Source organism: Heptranchias perlo, chromosome 41 (assembly GCF_035084215.1).
Source record: "Heptranchias perlo isolate sHepPer1 chromosome 41, sHepPer1.hap1, whole genome shotgun sequence".
Classification (NCBI taxonomy): Eukaryota; Metazoa; Chordata; class Chondrichthyes; order Hexanchiformes; family Hexanchidae; genus Heptranchias; species Heptranchias perlo.
This window is the reverse complement of record NC_090365.1, coordinates 12,849,997-12,871,879: the sequence shown is the minus strand read 5'-3', so window position 1 is coordinate 12,871,879 and position 21,883 is coordinate 12,849,997. Positions and strand designations below refer to the sequence as shown.

The 21,883-nt window shown below is 42.3% G+C and overlaps 1 protein-coding gene across 2 annotated transcripts in view; it reads right to left on the bottom strand.

The window, feature by feature from the left end:
* Positions 1-5,259, bottom strand: part of LOC137306065 (mitogen-activated protein kinase-binding protein 1-like) — a 93,583-nt gene extending 88,324 nt beyond the window's left edge. For both annotated transcript variants that reach the window (XM_067975124.1, XM_067975125.1), the window contains exon 1: positions 4,901-5,259. In XM_067975124.1, coding sequence (XP_067831225.1) covers positions 4,901-5,038 — 138 coding nt within the window. In that variant the 5' untranslated portion in view covers positions 5,039-5,259. The remainder of the gene's footprint in view (positions 1-4,900) is intronic.
* Between the last annotated feature and the right edge of the window lie 16,624 nt (positions 5,260-21,883).

The window sequence follows — 21,883 nt, the reverse complement described above, 5'->3', positions numbered from 1 at the left end:
TGGCCTAAAGAAGTGGCAAAAAGAAAATTAAAAGCTGAAAGACAGCCATGCCTATACTAAATATACTTCGGATATTTGTTGGTGACTTACAGAGAACTGGAATTGTGCATTATAAAAACCCAAAGATAAACAAATATGAGAGTGGACGGTTTTCCAGGGTTTGTATTTTTGTCAGTCAAATGGCTGTATAAAAAGAATACTTGATACTTAGGACTGGGTCACAAGGCTAGAAATATCAAAGTTTCAAAGAAGTAACAAAACCATCTGAGCTGTTCTCAAGTCCTGATATATTAATGCCTTCAAATGCTTAAACATTTCTTACAAAAAGTTTCTTCCCAAATTCCTATTCTGGAGAACATGCACAACTAAAACTGTGAGCAGAAGCACACAGGTAAAGAGAATAGTCAGCTGCTAGACCACATTAGTGATCACAAAAAGTTTGAGGAAATATAATATAGGGACAAAAATGAACTTCATTTTTAAATGGAACCTATAATGTAAAAAATGCCCATGGCACAGTCAGAAAGGTTTATGGAAAATAGATGCTAAGCCAGGAGAGATTTACAGGGGTGACCAAATGCTTGGTTGAAGATATGGGTTTTGAAGAACACTTTGAGGAAAGGGATTTAGGGAGGAGATTCCAGAGAGTGGGACCCAGACAGCTGAAGGCTCTGCCACCAACAGTGCAGCAAAGGGGATTGGGGGGAGGGGGGGGGGGGATAGACAAGAGATTTGGAGTCAAAGGAATGGAGTGCTTGGGGCTGGGGGAGGAAATATAGGTCTGGAGGCGGTTGCGGAAATAGATGGGACAAGGCCATGAGGGATATGAGATGTTAGGAGGTCAGAAAGAAAGGGGTGATGGGCAAGCAGTACAGGTTTTGTGTGGCAAGGTTTTGGGCAAGCTGGAGTTTATGGCGGGTGGATGATGGGCGGCCAGTAGTGTTGGAGTAGTTGAGCCTGGAGGCGACGAAGGCAGGTATAAGGGCTTCAGCAGCAGGGTTGAGGTAGAGTTAGAGTTATGCAGTCTTTCTGATGGCTTTTGAGGTTCAGTTCAGAGTCGAGCAGAGCTCTGAGGTTGCAAACGGTGGTTCAACCTGAAACAGTGGCCAGGACAGGGATGGAATCAATGGCAAGGGAGCAAAGGTTGTAGCGAGGGCCAAAGATGACTGCCTTGATCTTCCCAGAGCTGAGCTGGAGAAAGGTAAGATTCATCAGATACTGGATGTTGGACAAACAGTACAGAGGCAGTCAAGGGGTTGACAGAGGTGGTAGCGAAGTAGAGCTGGATGCCAGTGTACATGTTGAAGCTGATCCCATGTCTGTAGATGATGTCACCAAAGAGCAGTATGTAGATGAAGAGGTCAAAGATAGACTCTTGGGGGACTCCGAATGTGACATGAGAAACCACTGCTGAAGATGCTCTGGGTACATTCAGAAAGGAAGATGTAGAATGAAGCAAGAGTAAGGAAGACAAATTAGGATACTACACCACAGAGGAGATTGTTCATGACTGATGAGGGCCATTTTGGTACTGTAAGACAGGCAGAAACCAGACTCAGGGGAGAGGATTTTAAAAAAGGAGTTAAGGGAGATGGGCAGAGCTGAGGTGAACAGACATTCAAGGACCTTAAAGAGAGTTTGGAGATGGGGCAATAGTTGGCGAGGACAGAAAGACTGGGTGTATTTTTTTTTTAAAAAGGAGGTTGATAACGGTGGTTTAGAAGGGATGAAGGATGGTGCCCAAGAGAGAACCGATGACTATCTCAGCTAGCAAATGGAATTAGGTGTCTGGCTGAAAGTTGAGGGAGCAGGAAGTGGGTATCATGGAGATGATTAAGCTCATCTAACTCTCTGCTTACAGTAAGCATTTTAGCCCAATAGCCTGTTAGATGCTCCTACACTGCTCAAGAAAAATGGAAGCAATGTGATTTGCCCTCAGATGACATTTCTCTAAATTCCCGCCTATGAGCAACGAAAGGTCTCAAGCATCACGTGCATCCAAGTTCTCGCCGTATTCCTCAACCCATCTCTCTCCCCAGAAACTCAGTCACCCACTTGTATTGTCCACTTCAATGGCCTCCCTCGGTAATTTATTTCATATCTCCAACAACCTTAGGGTGAAAAAGTTACCATGATTTTTATATTGGATCACATCATTCTCCATCTCCTTGCCTGGATACACATTCTTCTACTAACCTTCACTTTACTCACAGGGCATTACACTTTGAGATGATATTAAAAAGAAAAACCTTCATTAATATAATGCCTTTCACTACCTGAGGATGTCCCAAAGTGCTTTGCAGCCAATTAAGTACTTTTGAGGTGTAGTTATTGTTCTACTGTAGAAAAAGCAGCAGCCAAATTGTGCACAGCAAGCTCCCATAAACAGCAACGTGATAATGACCAGATAGTCTGTTTTAGTAATGTTGGTTGAGGGATCAACATTGGCCAGGACACTGGTGAGAACTCCCCTTCTCCTTTGAAAAATGCTGTGGGATCTTTAACGTCCACCTGAGAGGGCAGTCTGGAACTCAGTTCAACATTTTATCTGAAAGACGGCACCTCTGACTGTGCAGCACTCTCTCAGTACTGCACTCGAGTGTCAGCCTAGATTATGTGCTCAAGCCTCTGGAGTAGAAATTGAAATCACAACCTTCTGACTCAGGCGTGAGTGCTGCCAACTAAGTCACGGTTAACACCTTGAGCATGTTTTTTTTTTATATGATCATGTAGTTTGAACTTATTTTTATCAAAAGCCAGCTATCCTACAATAAGAGCATGATTTACTATATCATAATGGGATCAGCATCCATCACCCATTCTATTCACAAATTGGATGTGACCTTTCCTTCTGACTTATAGTACGCAAAGTTAATTATGGTTATGTTCCAACATACTCTTGTCCTTTTACCGATAAATCCAGTAAACAGTCTTTCAGCCATGACGCCAGTGATAGGGGGAGTAACACCAGCAACTTTTACTAGTGAAGTACTTGCAACTATTATCTGATCAAACTTGGCTGATTTGTAACTTTCCAGTTCCACAGCATTGTTCATTCCCTTTGCTCTCAAATCCTCTGCATTCCTTTCTGTATCAATTCTCCACTGATCATATATGCTTTGTGTACACTGCTTGCCACCAATCACCTGCACCATATCAAGTAAACAGTTGGCTAAAAAGACACGGTCATGAAAAGGATTTATCGTGGGAGAGGGGAAGGCAGACAAGTCAGCATGTCATTTGCTAAACACAATGATGTATTTCAACACAAGCCACATCATAGGTCTGAATTTTTGTTTTCATCAAAAGATAGTGTAGTGCCTTTGAATATTTGCTGCCTTCCACGTTCCCTATGTTCATCAATATCTGAACGGCAATGGAGTATTTCAGCAGTTCCTGCAGAAGCATTAAACATCTCTGTTGAATACTTGGGACTCAAGATTGCTTACTAGATATTTTCTTTTTGTTGGTGTGCCTGAAACACATGGGTAAGTACTTCGAACTACTTTTAATATGCAGTCTTATTGTCCTGCACAAATCATATAGCACAGAAGGAGGCCATTCAGCTCATCATTCATGTGCTGTCTCTTTGAAAGAGCTATCTAATCAGTCCCACTCCCCTGTTCTTCCCCATAGACTTGTAATTTCTCCTTTAAGTATATACCCAATTCCCTTTTGAAAGTTACTATGGAATCTGCTTCCACCGCCCATTCAGGCAATATATTCCAATCATAACTCTGCATAAAAAAATTCTCATCTCCCCTCTGGTTCTTTTTGCCAACTATCTTAAATCTGTGTCATAGACTCCCCCTGCCAGTGGAATCGCTGCTAATACAAAACAGTGCTCATACAACAGACAGCTACTCCAGAATGACTCTAAATAGGAAGCAAGTGAACAACCTAGCATTTTTGGAACAGGTCAGACACGTGATCATTTCACTGCAAGCCAATTGCACCACCCAAGGCTGCAGAATTTAAAGAGCAACATTTTGAACATTGGCAATGTTGCTCTTTAAATTCTGCAGCCTTGTATTAGCTTCAAAGGTCACGAACATCTCTCAAAAAAAAAGTTAATGAAGAATAAAGCTTGCAGAATAAAAAAAAACTTTTGGCAGCAGCTAAAGGGAAAGTTCAACTCCTCAGAAGAACAAATTAGGTAAGTCAGCATTTACTAAGGGGGTATTACTGATTTGGACTCACTTTACAGGGAACAAACTCTGTCCTACTAACTCATGTGCAGGAACAACCTGTTTATATTAAACTTGCCAGTGATGTCCAGAGTTTGGAAATTAACTACTAGATGTACAACTTTCTTTTGCAATCAAAGATTCTCAGAGGAAAAGGAGCCTACAAGAACACTCCAACAATTTTTTCAACACACCTTGACATTTCGGGTATGGACCCTTTGCCAGTTCGGACAAATGATAACCAAAATCTTTAATCTGTTAAACAGTAAAAGGCCAGACCTGCTGGGCTTTTCCTCAGTATTTTCTGTTTATTTCTGAAAATAAACATCACATCCAACATACGGTTCCTCTCTGGGGGATTGGAAGGCGGGCACTGAGAACACTTGGCCAACTTTAGCCAGGGCAAACATGATGCCCTGAGAGCCCGTCGCTCCTCCTGGACTCCTACAATTGCATCCTGTCAAACTTTTGAGTGGACTGACCAGAGGTTTCTGCATTGGGATAAAACTTTTAATCATCACGGAATAAACTCAAGTGCTTCACATACGATATATTACTTGGAAGTCCAGTAACATATGAAAACAAACCCTAAAAATCTTTTAAAAATTAAAACATCCCTTGTGATGTGGAGACACTAATAATTATTGTTACCCTCAGACCCCTGCACCTGGCAAAAGGTGTCAGCCCAGCTCGCTGACCCCAGTCCCTCTTACCCGGTCAGTGACAGCCTTGGCCGCTGCTCGGGATCGCCTCAGGTTAAGCGCAGGCGGCGAGCGCAGCAGGTTCCTGATGCGGCTGGTGATGGTGAAGGCGGCGCTGCCACTGCTGCTGCTTCCTCCGGCCGTCGCCATTAGCCAACTCGGTGCCTCCCCGGGGCCCGAATGCCCAACTGCCGAAAAACTTCCAAAAAAAAACTTTAAAAGACGAATCACTTCCCCTAACCCCAGGAGGACGTGTGTGTGCGACTGCCGATCACATTCAAAGAGCTTTAAAAACTTTCTTTTTTTTTTGTTTATTTACTTCAGACGCCGGCCCCCTCCTCGCACGTTCACTGACTGAGATTTAAATTCCAGCCTCTAACGGCCGCTCCAACTGCCAGCGCAGCGCGCGGACTCGTTTCAAACTCAATCGGCAACAGCCGATTGGAGAAAAGGGAATGATTGACAGGGGGAGAGCCCAATCCCCGCCCCGGCATCGACAATCTTGCCTCCTTTTCCTTCGCCGGTGGAATTTAGAACTGGTGATTGGATTGAGAGATGATTGACACACGAATAAACCGATAGCATGCCCAGTATGGACCCTTAGGTCCCGCCCCCTCATCCTGGTTCTGGAACAGCTGATTGGATGAGAGCGGGTTGACTCGCTCAGCAACTCGTCACGCAAGGAGGAGGACCCGCCTTCCCGCAATAATGATTGGACTAAGACAGAATGACAGGCAGGAGAATGAACCAGTGGACGCCATTGACAATCCAAAAACTCAGTGAGTAACTTTACACTGTGTTTAACTCCCCCCCCATCCTCTTCCCCTTCCCTTCCTCACAGTTACCTTGTCTCCTAAAGATGTTAACTCCTTACTGGAGTAGAGTTGTATTTCCAAAAGGCTCAGGTGGCCATTCACGTGGGAGCCTTGACACAAAGTGTTGGCTATTTGTTGTAATGAGTTCCCAAATGTTGATGTACTGGGAAACTATGAGTAGGAGATGTTACAATGAGTCTGGTTGTAAAAGAACCATTGCATTATTCCAAGAGTTCTTCCAGTGTCTTACCTCAATCAACGCCACCAAAACAGACTAACTTGTCATTTGTCCCATTTGTTGTTTGTGGGACCTTGCATTTGTGCATAAATTGGCTGCTACATTTGCCTACTGAGCCTTGAGCCTGTTCCACCATTCAGTTAGATCGTGGCTAATCTGTATCTTAAGTCCATCTACCCGCCTTGGTTCCGTAACCCTTAATATCCTTGCCTAACAAACAGCTATCAATTGCAATTTTGAACTGAGTTCAGAAAACAACAGTTCAAAAAGTAATTCATTGTGAAGTGCGTTGGGAAGTCTTGAGAACATGAAAGGCGCTATATAGATACAAGTTCTTTCTTTAACATGGTGAGGATGTAGGGAGAGGGAACAGCATGGAGACAGCTTATTTGGAATTTAAGGGGAATGAAAAAGGAGCAACAGTAGGATCCAGCATTGAAAATGCTTGTAATTCACAGAGTATTGTAATTTGTAGAGTTTTTTTTAAATGCTCGCACTTAATATAGGAAATTAAAAATGGAGAAAACTGTTTTCTTAAAAGTTCAGCATAGCTTGGAATACATAGAAAAAATTGGTTTATCTGTGTGCGTATGTGTATCATGTTTTAATTCAGTAAAAATTAGGAACAGCTGCAGCATTTTTCAGAAGACCAGAAATCGTTTTTGTTTCAACAGGGCAGATCTATCTAAAAGCCTTCAGGTTATTCAGCTGACGGGATTTGTGACTTCAAATCTGTTAGTCAAGAATTCAAGTCTTTTTGTCTTCATTTTAAAGTTGTTTACTCCTAGTTCTAGGTTTTCCCACAGTATGTGTTATTCCCCAGCTGGGAAGCAGGTAAGGAACCTAATTCCTCACCACCTGGAGCTGCATTTTCCCTCTGAAATTCCCCTCTCTCTCTCCCCAAGCTTTCATTCCACCTCGGGCCTCATGGTGCAGTTGTAACTGGAAACCAACACACACACAGCCCTATCTCTCAGAAGTGTAAACACATATATTGACTTGGTGGATGGGATATTACAGAATTCTGGGAATTGGAGCAGGAAGGAGAAGGAGCATAATTCATGACAAAAAAATATTTGCGAGGATCACATCCTCCACAATTTGCCCCTTGCCCTAGCAGTCACATTTATGCTACATTCGACAATTCCTAGAGCAGTATGTTGCATGCCACTCCCAGGATGAGGGTTTCTTTACAAGTCCAGACAGACCAGCAGTGTTTCAGAGCCACATATTAGTAGCAGCATCTACAGCTTAGAGTCACAGACACAGAATCATGTTAAAAAAATGTTCTTGCATCAGAATTTGTTTCAATTAGATTCCAACATAATTTCTGAACATAATTCATGTGAGTTAGCAGCGAAAAGGTTAAACTGATGATTTCTCTCATTTTGTTATGTAAATGGGTAGTTGAAACTTGTATCCAAATTCTAAACAGTCAACCACAGAGCGAGGATATTGATTGTCATCTGTGCGGCGACACTGCCTACATTTTTGGCTGATTGTACTTAGATACTCAAAGGAAAAACACAGTTCAATAGAACCCTCAGAATTGGTATGGGTCAGCAAACCGTACTGAAATACAAAATGGGAATGTTTCATTTTCTGTACTGCAATAGTGTGTGACATTTAGTTTAAATTCCATTTTAGAATCATAGAATCATACAGCACAGAAGGAGGCCCTTCGGCCCATTGTGCCTGTGCCGGCTCTTTGGTAGAGCTATCCAATTAGGATTCGGGAAAGGGAAGTACAATTTCAAAATTTGCGGACAACACCAAATTGGGGAGGGGGGGGGGTGTAGTTAAAAATACAAAGGAAGAATGTGTCAAACTGCTAGAGGACATTAATAAACTTACAGAATGGGCGTGTAATTGGCAAATTAATTTTCGTGTAAATAAGTGTGAGGTGGTGCATTTTGGTAGGTAGATTAAGGAAGCCATATACTGCTTAGACATATTGTAAACAATTTTACAACACCAAGTTATAGTCCAGCAATTTTATTTTAAATTCACAAGCTTTCGGAGGCTTCCTCCTTCGTCAGGTGAACGATGTGAAAATGCTTAGACATAGACAGCGACATAGAAAATAGGAGCAAGAGTAGGCCATTCGGCCCTTCGGGCCTGCTCCGCCATTCAAAATGATCATGGCTGATCGTCGAACTCAGTACCCTGTTCCCGCTTTTTCCCCATATCCCTTGATCCCTTTTGCATTAAGAAATATATCTATCTCCTTCTTGAATACATCTAATGACTTAGCCTCCACTGCCTTCTGTGGTAGAGAATTCCACAGGTTCACCACCCTCTGAGTGAAGAAATTTCTCCTCATCTCAGTTCTAAAGGGCATACCCCGTATCCTGAGACTGTGACCCCTGGTTCTGGACTCCCCAGCCATCGGGAACATCCTCCCTGCATCTAGTCTGTCTAGTCCTGTTAGAATTTTATATGTTTCAATGAGATCACCTCATTCTTCTAAACTCTAGTGATTATAGGCCTAGTCAACCCAATCTCTCCTCATACGTCAGTCCTGCCATCCCAGGAATCAGCCTGGTAAACCTTTGTTGCACTCCCTCCATGACAAGGTCATCCTTCCTCAGATAAGGAGACCAAAACTGCACACAATACTCCAGATGTGGTCTCACCAAGGCCCTGTACAACTGCAGTAAGACATCCCTGTTCCTGTATTCAAATCCTTTTGCAATGAACGCCAACATACCATTCGCCTTCCTAACTGCTTGCTGCATCTGAATGCTCGCTTTCAGCGACTGATGTACAAGGACACCCAGGTCTTGTTGCACCTCCCCTTTTCCCAATCTAACGCCATTCAGATAATAATCTGTCTTTCTATTTTTACAACCAAAGTGGATAACCTCACATTTATCCACATTATACTGCATCTGCCATGTTCTTGCTCACTCACCCAACTTGTCTAAATCACATTGGAGCCTCTTTGCATCCTCCTCACAGCTCACATTCCATCCCAGCTTTGTGTCGTCTGCAAACTTGGAAATGTTACATTTAGTTCCCTCATCCAAATCATTGATATATATTGTGAATAGCTGGGGCCCAAGCACTGATCCCTGCGGTACCCCACTAGTCGCTGCCTGTCACCCGGAAAAAGACCCGTTTATTCCTACTCTCTGTTTCCTGTCTGTCAACCAATTTTCAATCCATGCCAGTATATTCCCCCCAATCCCATGTGCTTTAATTTTGCACACTAACCTCTTGTGTGGGACCTTATCAAAAGCCTTCTGAAAATCCAAATACACCACATCCACTGGTTCTCCCCTATCTATTCTACTAGTTACCTCCTCAAAAAACTCCAGTAGATTTGTTAAGCATGATTTCCCTTTCATAAACCCATGCTGACTTTGTCCAATCCCGTTAATGCCTTCCAAGTGTTCTGTTATCACATCCTTTATAATCGACTCTAGCATTTTGCCCACTACTGATGTTAGGCTTAACTGGCCTGTAATTCCCTGTTTTTTCTTTCCCTCCTTTTTTAAATAGTGGGGTTACATTTGCCACTCTCCAATCTGTAGGAACTGTTCCAGAGTCTATAGAATTTTGGAAGATGATCACCAATGCATCCACTATTTCCAGGGCCACTTCCTTTAGTACTCTGGGATGTAGATTATCAGGCCCTGGGGATTTGTCAGCCTTTAGCCCCATTAATTTCCCTAGCACTATTTTTTTTACTAATACTGATTTCCTTCAGTTCCTCCCTCTCACTAGATGACCCTTGGTTCCCTAACATTTCCGGGAGGTTATTTGTGTCCTCCTTTGTGAAGACAGAACCAAAGTACGTGTTTAATTGTTCTGCCATTTCTTTGTTCCCCATTATAATTTCCCCCATTTCTGACTGTAAGGGACCTACATTTGTCTTCACTAATCTTTTTCTCTTGACATATTTATAGAAGCTTTTACAGTCAGTTTTTATGTTCCCTGCTAGTTTACTCTCATACTCTATTTTTCCCCTCTTAATCAATCTCTTTGTCCTCCTTTGCTGAATTTTGAACTGCTCCCAATCCTCAGGCTTGCCGCTTTTTCTGGCAATTTTATATGCCCCCTCTTTGGATCTAATACTATCCCTAATTTCTTTTGTAAGCCACGGTTGAGCCACTTTCCGGTTTTATTTTTGCGCCAGACAGGACTGAATAATTGTTGTAATTCCTGCACACGTTCTTTAAATATTAGCCATTGCCTATCCACTGTCATCCCTTTTAGTAAAGTTCCCCAATCTATTCTAGCCAACTCACACCTCATACTTTCGTAATTTCCTTTATTTAGATTCAGGACCCTAGTTTCGGATTCAACTACTTCACTCTCCATCTCAATGAGGAATTCTATCATTTTATGGTCCCCCGCACAACAAGATAGTTAATTAATCCTTTCTCATTGCACAATACCCAGTCTAGGATCGCCTGTTCTCTAGTTGGTTCCTCAACGTATTGATCTAGCAAGCCATCACGTACACACTCCAGGAATTCCTCCCCCACAGTATTATTGCTAATTTGGTTTGACCAATCTATATGTAAATTAAAGTCACCCATGATTATAGTTGTACCCTTCTTGCATGCGTCTCTAATTTCCTGTTTAATGCCCTCCCCTACATCTCCACTACTGTTTGGGGGCCTATTGACAACCCCCACCAACGTTTTCTGCTTGGATAATAAGAGTCTAAACGGGATAAAGGAGCAAAGAGATCTAGGAGTACAGATGCACAAATCACTAAAAGTAGTGATACAGGTTAATGAGGCCATAAAAAGACAAAATCGAGCACAAGGGTTCATTTCTAGAAGGATAGAATTGAAAAGCAAACAAGTTATGTTAAACTTGTATGGAACCTTGGTTAGACCCCACTTGGAGTACTGTGCACAGTTCTGGTCTCCATATCAAAGAAGGATATAAAGGCATTGGAGTAGGTGCAACCATTTTTAACAAGGATGATACCAAAACTGAGAGGATATCCTCATCAGGAAAGGCTGAACAGGCTGGGGCTCTTTTCTCTAGAAAAGAGAATGCTGAGGGGTGTCTTGATACAGGTCTTTAAGATAATGATAGGGTAGACATCGAGAAAATGTTTCCAGTTGTGGGGGAGTCCAAAACTAGAGGTCATAAATATAAAATAGTTGCTAATAAATCCAATAGGGAATTCAGGAGAAACTTCTTTACCCAAAGAGTGGTTAGAATTTGGAACTCGCTACCACAAGGAGTAGTTGAGACAAATAGCATAGATGCAGTTAAGGGAAGCTAGATAAACAAATGGGGAAGAAAGTAATAGAAGGGTATCCTGATAGGGTTAGATGAAGTAGGGAGGGGGGAGGCCCATGTAGAGCATAAATGCTAGCATAGACCAGTCGGACCGAATGGCCTGTTTCTGTGCTGTAGTTTCAATGTATCTCGATGTAATATGGGGTGCACACTCTATCCCCACAGAGACACATTCAAGTTACCCAACAGAGAGTTGAGTTGCAGGTTGTCAGGGCCTAGATTAAGGGACTCCCAGCTCTGTCGAATCATAGAATCGTAGAATCATAGAAGTTTACAACATGGAAACAGGCCCTTCGGCCCAACATGTCCATGTCGCCCAGTTTATACCACTAAGCTAGTCCCAATTGCCTGCACTTGGCCCATATCCCTCTATACCCATCTTACCCATGTAACTGTCCTAATGCTTTTTAAAAGACAAAATTGTACCCACCTCTACTACTGCCTCTGGCAGCTCGTACCAGACACTCACCACCCTTTGAGTGAAAAAATTGCCCCTCCGGACCCTTTTGTATCTCTCCCCTCTCACCTTAAATCTATGCCCCCTCGTTATAGACTCCCCTGCCTTTGGGAAAAGATTTTGACTATCTACCTTATCTATGCCCCTCATTATTTTATAGACTTGTATAAGATCACTCCTCAACCTCCTACTCTCCAGGGAAAAAAGTCCCAGTCTATCTAACCTCTCCCTATAAGTCAAACCATCAAGTCCCGGCAGCATCCTAGTAAATCTTTTCTGCACTCTTTCTAGTTTAATAATATCCTTTCTATAATAGGGTGACCAGAACTGTACACAGTATTCCAAGTGTGGCCTTACTAATGTCTTGTACAACTTTAACAAGACATCCCAACTCCTATATTCAATGTTCTGACCAATGAAACCAAGCATGCTGAATGCCTTCTTCACCACCCTATCCACCTGTGACTCCACTTTCAAGGAGCTATGAACCTGTACTCCTAGATCTCTTTGTTCTATAACTCTCCCCAACGCCCTACCATTAACGGAGTAGGTCCTGGCCCGATTCGATCTACCAAAATGCATCACCTCACATTTATCTAAATTAAACTCCATCTGCCATTCATCGGCCCACTGGCCCAATTTATCAAGATCCCGTTGCAATCCTAGATAACCTTCTTCACTGTCCACAATGCCACCAATCTTGGTGTCATCTGCAAACTTACTAACCATGCCTCCTAAATTCTCATCCAAATCATTAATATAAATAACAAATAACAGCGGACCCAGCACCGATCCCTGAGGCACACCGCTGGTCACAGGCCTCCAGTTTGAAAAACAACCCTCCACAACCACCCTCTGTCTTCTGTCGTCAATCCAATTTTGTATCCAATTGGCTACCTCACCTTGGATCCCGTGAGATTTAATCTTATGTAATAACCTACCATGCGGTACCTTGTCAAAGGTTTTGCTAAAGTCCATGTAGATCACATCTACTGCACAGCCCTCATCTATCTTCTTGGTTACCCCTTCAAAAAACTCAATCAAATTCGTGAGACATGATTTTCCTCTCACAAAACCATGCTGACTGTTCCTATTCAGTCCCTGCCTCTCCAAATGCCTGTAGATCCTGTCTCAGAATACCCTCTAACAACTTACCCACTACAGATGTCAGGCTCACCGGTCTGTAGTTCCCAGGCTTTTCCCTGCCACCCTTCTTAAACAAAGGCACAACATTTGCTACCCTCCAATCTTCAGGCACCTCACCTGTAGCTGTCGATGATTCAAATATCTCTGCTAGGGGACCCGCAATTTCCTCCCTAACCTCCCATAATGTCCTGGGATACATTTCATCAGGTCCCAGAGATTTATCTACCTTGATGCGCATTAAGACTTCCAGCACCTCCCTCTCTGTAATATGTACACTCCTCAAGACATCACTATTTATTTCCCCAAGTTCCCTAACATCCATGCCTTTCTCAACCGTAAATACCGATGTGAAATATTCATTTAGGATCTCACCCATCTCTTGTGGTTCCGCACATAGATGACCTTGTTGATCCTTAAGAGTCTAAAACCGTACAGTTAACTGCACCCTGGCACTTGCCCATTGGGGCATTGACTTGTAGGGTCATCAGTGAGAGATCACCTACTTTTTAAATTAAGAAACCTAGATGAAAGTCCATAGTGCAGGACAAAATGGAGGTTGGGAAGAGTAACGATGAGGTGAAACAGGAAGTAGGGATTAGATGATGCCAAACTTGGGCTTTAAAAGTCTGTAGATTGTAGGAGGAAGGGAGGACTACGACTGCTCCGCATTTTCCATCTAACATTCAATAGAATTGACTAGAATATTGAGCATGGCAATTTTGTGTGCAGTTGGGTAAGTTCCTAAAGGGGCAAGGATGTGGGTCTGGTGAAATGGAGAAAAAGGAAAAAAGCCTGAGTGTGCAATGGATTTTGAGAGGGAGTGACTGACTATTCCTGGGTCTCCAAGGCTCTTGCCTGGAGCAGCTTTTAGGAATATGGCATAAATACCACCTATGTCAGTTGCCCTACCATTAACCAGGAAACAAATAGCAGTACCCAGCCCCTCAGTGCACTAATATCAGTAACCAGCTCCTCAATGCACTAATATTAGTACTGAAATCATAGTAAAATATATAAATAAAGGGAGAGGGTCAAATTCCCCTAAATGTACAATGATGTGGAGATGCCGGTGATGGACTGGGGTGGACAAATGTAAGGAGTCTTACAACACCAGGTTTATAGTCCAACAGCTTTATTTGAAATCACAAGCTTTCGGAGCTTTCCTCCTTCGTCAGGACAAAGGAGGAAAGCTCCGAAAGCTTGTGATTTCAAATAAAGCTGTTGGACTATAACCTGGTGTTGTAAGACTCCTTATAAATGTACAATGGAAGACTGGCTGTGTTGGTCCATAATTGACAACCTGCTGATGAAATCACATGTTCCAAAGCCACGTGTTCCCACAATTTCTTTAATTCCTGAGTTGAACTGGTAACTAAAGAATTGGTGGCAAGGTACGGAATTACTTTAAGTGATAGAGGCCCCTGTAGACGCGGTGTTAGACTGTGGTAATTATTCCAGTGTGAATTCCTGAACAAACACTGTGTTTACAAGAGCGATGCAATGAGTCTTTGTGCTGATTAATCGTGATGCCACAGTCTGAGTTTAAATATCCTATTTAAAACAGATTACTTCATTTTTAAAACAAACCCCATGTGGTTATTTGATCATTCGGTTGGCTGAAGTTTTGTGAGATGAGGATATCTGGCATGAAGGAAAAAATGGGTTGGATGTTCTTTCTCTGTGTAAGGATAACTCTGCTTCAGCAAGAAATGTAAATCAATCCAAACCCAGACTGCAGGCAGTCTCCACTGTACAAATAACACAGACTATTGTAGTTCATTCATCCTGGGGAGGGGGCGAGAAATGACATGAAGAACAAGTGTAAGTGTTAATTGCCACAATCAATGAGCTCACAATGTTTTTTTTCTTTTTAAAGTTTGGGAACTGGATGGTGTAGTGGGTTAATGGCAGGCGTCCAATCTTGTTGTATATGAAGTTTACCCAATATTCCCATCTATTTGCATATACACTCAACTGATAATTCAAAGTCATTTCTTTTGCACTAAAAATTCAAATTATCCAATCATTTGAATTAAGCAACGTAAATATCACAGCAAAGTAGGAATTTAGTCCAAAAATATAAATTATTATATAATTTGAATTAAGAATGAACCATCTCACGTTGCTGACACTGACAGATCTTGGTGTCTGATTTTGGATTTATCCACCAATGAGGTAACCACTAAGAACAGCTCCAGACTAACCTCAAAGCCTATGAAATTCAAACAGGACAAACCAGTGAATAGACAATATAAGTGCAGATAGAAATTGAGTTGCCTGTGGTTTGAGGGCCCTGTCACTGGGTGTCAGAGTCACAGGTTCAAACCCTGGGTTAGTGATTTTACCCTTTGCCTGTGGGACCTGGGTTCAAATCCAGCTCAGACTGATGAATGAAGGTCTCCTTTAACTGCAAGAGTCCTACATGGAATAAGTTTGGATAGTCCCCATTGGGCAACAGGCCATGATACAAAAGTGCCCCTTAATTTGGCGCTCATTGTTAGCCTCGGGCTGCAGTGAGAAATGGAAAAAGAATGTCTCACTGGTGCAGCAGGGGAAGCTTTTCTAATGTTAGAGAGACAAACAGAATTGCAATTATATGGTGCTTTTCACAACCTCTGGATTTGCCAAAGAGCTTTACAACCAATAAAGTACTATTTTTTGAAGTGTAGCCACTGTTGTAATGTAGGAAACACGGCAACCAATTCGCAGCAAGATCCCACAAACGGCCATGTGGTAATGACCAGATCATCTGTTTTTTTAGTGATGTTGGTTGAGGGATGAATATTGGCCAGGAGACCAGGGAGAACTCCCTTGCTCTTCTTTAAATAGTTCCACCTGAGACAGCAGATGGGGCCTCAGTTTAACATCTCATCTGAAAGACGGGAGAGGAAGCTTCTGCCTGTAAAATGTGAGTGGGGAGTGCGTGATGCCAACACTAGGTGCCTGAAATGGGAAAGTGCTCCATTGCTCAGAAAATGATGGAATTCAAGTTGGTGGTGGGGAGAGACTGCTGTTTTCTGGCAGGTGAGCTTGTTCTTCCAGTTCTGGAGTCCCATGAGTCACCACTTGCTGTGACACAGTCTGTCAGGAGAACTGAGAGGAACAGTAAACTCTAACATCTTCTCACCTCAACTGAGTGCAAAATTCATAACATTAAAAAAAATCCCTCCTCACATGCATTACTTTTAAACCAGTACATCAGTTTACAATAGTTGCTGCATTCATTGGGGTCACTTAATTTTCCTTTAAATCTAAATGCCTGAGGGGGCTGGATGGTGCAATGGGTTGGTGTAGGGGTGTTCAACCCTTTGCCTGTCTGGGCTGCATCAGTGTGCACTATGGCACTTTGGGGTCATTAGATTAAATCCCTATTTCTCTTAATTCACATATATCTCAAGTTGCAGATTTAGGATTTACCCACCAATGAGGCACCAGCCCCTTTGCACACCTCCAGACCCATAAAATTCAAAGGGGGAAACCAGTAAAGAAGTAAAAATTCATATTTAGGAAAGCAAAGAGAGGGCATGGAAAAATACTGGCAAGTAAAATTAAGGAAAACCCAAAAATGTTTTATAAATACATAAAGAGCAAAAGGATAACTACGGAAAGAGTAGGGCCTATTAGAGACCAAAACGGTAACCTATGTGTGGAGGTGGAAGATGTGGGTATGGTTCTTACTGAATACTTTGCATCTGTCTTCACAAAAGAGGAGGACGATGCAGAGATTGTAGTTAAGGAGGAGGAATGTGAAATATTGGATGGGATAAACATAGTGAGAGAGGAAGTATTAAGGGAATTAGTATCTTTGAACGTAGATAAATCACCAGGCCCGGATGAAATATATCCCAGGTTGTTAAGAGAAACAAGGGAGGAAATAGCAGAGGCTTTGACCATCATTTTGCAATCCTCCCTGGCTACAGGCGTGGTGCCAGAGGATTGGAGGACTGCTCATTTTGTACCGTTATTTAAAAAGGGAGAAAGAGATAGACCGAGTAATTATAGGCCAGTCAGTCTAACTTCGGTGGTGGGCAAATTATTGGAATCGATTCTGAGGGTTAGCATAAATTGTCATTTAGAAAGGCACGGGTTAATTAAGGATATTCAGCATGGATTTGTTAAGGGAAGGTCATGTCTGACTAACTTGATTGGATTCTTCAAACAGGTAACAAGAAGTGTTGGATTTAGTGTACATGGATTTTAGCAAGACTTTTGACAAGATCCCACATGGCAGACTGGTCAAAAAAGTAAAAGCCCATGGGATCCAAGGGAAAGTGGCTAGTTGGATCCAAAATTGGCTCAGTGGCAGGAAGCAAAGGGTAACGGTTGACGGGTGTTTTTGTAACTGGAAGGCTGTTTCCAGTGGGGTCCCACAAGGCTCAGTACTAGGTCCCTTGCTTTTTGTGGTATATATTAATGATTTGGACTTGAATGTGGGGGGCTTGATCAAGAAGTTTGCAGATGATATAAAAATTGGCAGTGTGATTGATAGTGAGGAGGAAAGCTATAGACTACAGGAAGATATCAATGCACTGGTCAGGTGGGCAGAAAAGTGGCAAATGGAATTCAATCCAGAGAAGTGTGAGGTAATGGCATTTGTGGAGAGCAAACAAGGCAAGGGAATACACAATAAATGGAAGGATACTGAGAGGTGTAGAGGAACAAAGGGACCTTGGAGTGCATGTCCACAGATCCATGAAGATAGAAGGTAGATAAGGTGGTTAAAAAGGCATAAGGGATACTTTCCTTTATTAGCTGAGGCAGAGAATATAAGAGCAGAGAGGTTATGCTAGAACTGCATAAAACATTGGTTAGGCTATGCTTGAATACTGTGTACAGTTCTGGTCACCACATTACAGGAAAGATGTAAACTGCACTAGAGAGGGTACAGAGGAGATTTACGAGGATGTTGCCAGGGCTGGAGAATTTTAGCTATGAGAAAAGATAGGATAGGCTGGGGTTGTTTTCTTTGGAACAAAAGGAGGCTGAGGGGAGATTTAATTGAAGTAAACAAAATTATGACTGGACTAGATAGAGAGGATAGGGAGGACCTATTTCCCTTAGCAGAGGGATCAGTGACCAGGGGACATAGATTTAAAGTAATCGGTAGAAGGATTAGAAGGGAGCTGAGGACAAATTTTTTTACCCAAAAGGGTGGTAGAGGCAGAAACCCTCATCGCATTTAAAAAGTACTTGGATGAGCACTTGAAGTGCTGCAACCTACGGGGCTACCGACCAAGTGCTGGAAAGTGGGATTAAGCTGTATAGCTCTTTTTTTGGCTGGCACGGACATGATGGGCCAAATGGCCTCCTTCTGTGCCGTAACTTTCTATGATTCTATGATATAGAACTGCAAATACCAAAATTATCCTATTCCAACCCAAGATATTTCCAAAATAATGAACAATCTTCACACAGATAACAGAAACAGATCAGCTCACATTGGTTAAAAATTACATTGGAGAAACGTAGAACTTTACAGCACAGGAGGCCATTTGGCCCACCGAGCCTGTGCTGGCTCTCTGAAAGAGCTCGCCACTTAGTGCCATTTCCCTGCTCTTTCCCCATACCCTTTTAAATGTTTATTTTTCAAATATTTATCCATTTCTCTTTTAAAAGTTATTACATATTCTGCTTGCATCACTGTGTCTGGTAGGACACTTTCTGCCCTAACAACCGTCTGCACACACGCACACATTATATATATATATATAAAAAATATAGTAAAAGAAAGACTCCTAACCTCTCCCTTAAAGTGACCATCTTTAGTTTTAATCCCACATGGGAAACCCTAAAGAGGCTTTCTGGATAGTTGAATTAAGGGGCCAAATGACCTTCCTCATCCATAAGTAATGGATCTTGTGCACTGGTCTGCACTGGTGCTCCATCTAGTGATAAGGCACTGAAGTACATCTCACAATCACATGCCTTAAAGCGAGGAGTGAAAAGAAGACGTCTGTATATAGTGATTCATTGGCTAAGGAAGGATATACTTGCCTTGGAGGCAGTGCAACAATGGTTCACTAAATTGATTCCTGGGATGAGAGGGTTGTTCTTTGAGGAGAGATTGAGTAGACTAGGCCTATATTCTCTGGAGTTTGGAAGAATAAGAGGTGATCTCATTGAAACATATAAAATTCTGAGAGGGTTTGGCAGGGTAGATGCTGAGAGGCTGTTTCCCCTGACTGGAGTCTAGAACTAGAGGTCATAGTCTCAAAATAAGGGATCGGCTATTTAGGACCAAGATGAGGAAAAATGCCTTTACTCAGGGGGTTGTGAATCTTTAGAATTCTCTACCCCAGAGGGCTGTGGATGCTAAGTCATTGAATATATTCAAGGCTGAGATGGATAGATTTTTGGACACTGGCAGAATCAAGGGATGTGGAGAAAGGGTGGGAAAGTGGAGTTGAGGTAGAAGATTAGCCACGATCTTGTTAAATGGTGGAGCAGGCTCGAGGGGCCGGATGGCCTACTCCTGCTCCTATTTCTTATTTAATGTTCTGACACAGTGGTGTCAATACTCACTTTGAAAGACCATTAGGACCCATCAAGTCCACTCTTTCCAGGATTTACACTTATATGATATCCCTTCACTTACTTTATTTTCTGAGCAAGTTAAAGAATTACAGGCAAAGCCTCCAAGAAGACAGGACCCTGACATTTCTCCCCCCAAACAAATCGAGCAAAAGCTCAAAGGGGTAAAAAAATTTACAGCACAGCAGGCCTGTGCTAGCTCTTCAACTAGAGCTGGCGACTCTAATTCTATTTCTCTGCCCTTTCCCCATATCCTCTTGCGTTCTTCCTTTTTGAATACCTATGCAGTCCTCGTCTCAGTTATGTTGGTCTCTGCCTCAGTAGCCACTTGTAGTAAAGCATTCCAAGTTCTAATAGTCATCTGAGTGAAAATATTTCTTCTAACTTGCCTCTTTGTTCTTCCAGCACTGCTCTCAAGTCCATGCCCCTTGTTACCGGTCAGCCATTGGAAATAATCCTTCACAATTTATCTTTTCAAAATCTTTCATAATCTCTAATATATCCCTCAATCTTCTCCGCTGCAGAGAAAATCTCCTGTTATCAAGCCTTTCTTCATAACTATAACCTCTCATTTCTGGTGTTCGTGAATCTCCACTGTATCTTTTCCATGACTGTAATATCTTTCCTATAATAGGGTGCCCAGAACTGCATCCAATACTCCAGCCCTGGCCCAACCTATGTCATAAGAAGTAGGAGCAGGAGTAGGCCTATGGCCCCTCGAGCCTGCTCCACCATTCAATAAGATCATGGCTGATCTTCGACCTCAACTCCACTTTCCCACCCGATCCGCATAATCCCTCGATTCCCTTAAGAGTCCAAAAATCCATCGATCTCAGCCTTCAATATATTCAACAACTGAGCATCCACAGCCCTCTGAGATAGAGAATTCCAAAGATTCACAACCCTCAGTGAATAAATTTCTCCTCTTCTCAGTCCTAAATGGCCGACCCCTTATCCTGAGACTATGCCCCCTAGTTCTAGACTTTCCAGCCTCTCAGCATCTATCCTTTCAAGCCCTCTCAGAATTTTATATGTTTCAATGAGATCACCTCTCATTGTTCTAAACTCCAGAGAGTATAGGCCTGTTCTACTCAATCTTTCCTGGGATGAGAGAGTTGTCCTATGAGGAATCAATCCATTGAACTTTTGTTGTACCGCCTCTAAGGCAAGTATATCCTTCCTTAGGTGAGGAGACCAAACTGTACACAGTACTCCAGGTATGGTCTCACCAAAGCCCTGTACAATTGCAGCAAGACTTCCTTACTCTTGTACTATGACGCCCTTGCAATAAAGGCCAACATACCATTTGCCTTCCTAATTGCTTGCTGTACCTGCATGTTAACTTTCTATGTTTCATGTACAAATACCCAAATACCTCTGAACTCCAACATTTAATAGTTTCTAACCATTTAAAAAATTGTTTTTCTAGTCTTCTTACCAAAAACCTCACATTTCCCCACATTATACTCCATCTGCCACCTTCTTGCCTACTCACTTAACCTGTCGACATCCCTTTGCAGACTCTGTGTCCTCCTCACAGCTTATTTTCCTACGTAGCTTTTTATTGTCAGCAAACTCAGTTCCTTCTTCTAAGTCATTAATATAGATTGTAAGTAGCTGAGGCCCAAGCACTGATCCCTGCGTCACCCCACTAGTTACAGCCTGCCAACCTGAAAATAACCCGTTTATTCCTACTCTGTTTTCTGTCCGTTAATCAATCCTCTATCCATGCTAATATATTACCCACAACCCCAGGAGTCCTAATCTTGTGTAACAGTCTTTCGTGTGGCACCTTATCGAATGCCTTTTGAAAATCCAAATATGCTTTATCCACTGGTTCCCCTTTATCTACCCTGCTAGTTACATCCTCAAAAAACTCTAATCGTATCAAACACGATTTCCCTTTCATAAAACCATGTTGACTCTGCCTAATCATATTATGATTTTCTAAATGCCGTTACCACGTCCTTAATAATGGATTCCAGCATTTTCCCGATGACTGATGTCAGGCTAACTGGCCTGTAGTTCCTGGCTTTCTCTCTCCATCCTTTCTTGAATAGTGGTGTTACATTTGCTACCTTCCAATCCACAGGGACTGTTTTAGAATCTAGGGAATTTTGGAAGATCACAACCAATGCATCCACTATCTCTGCAGCCACCTCTTTTAGAACCCTAGGATGTAGGCCATTGGGTCCAGGGGATTTGCCGGCTTTTAGTCCCATTAATTTCTCCAGTACTTTTTCTTTACTAATATTAATTACTTTAAGTTCATCACTCTCATTAGACCCTTGGCTCCCCACTATTTCTGGTATTTTTTTGTGTTTTCTACTGTGAAGACAGATACAAAATATTTGGTTAACATCTCTGCCATTTTCTTATTCCCCATTATAATTTCTCCTGTCTCAGCCTCTAAGGGACCCATGTTTATTTTTGCTACTCTCTTCCTTTACATACTTGTAGAAGCTCTTACAATTTGCTTCTATATTTCTTGCTAGATTACTCTCATTCTATTTTCTCCCTCTATCAATTTTTTGGTCAGC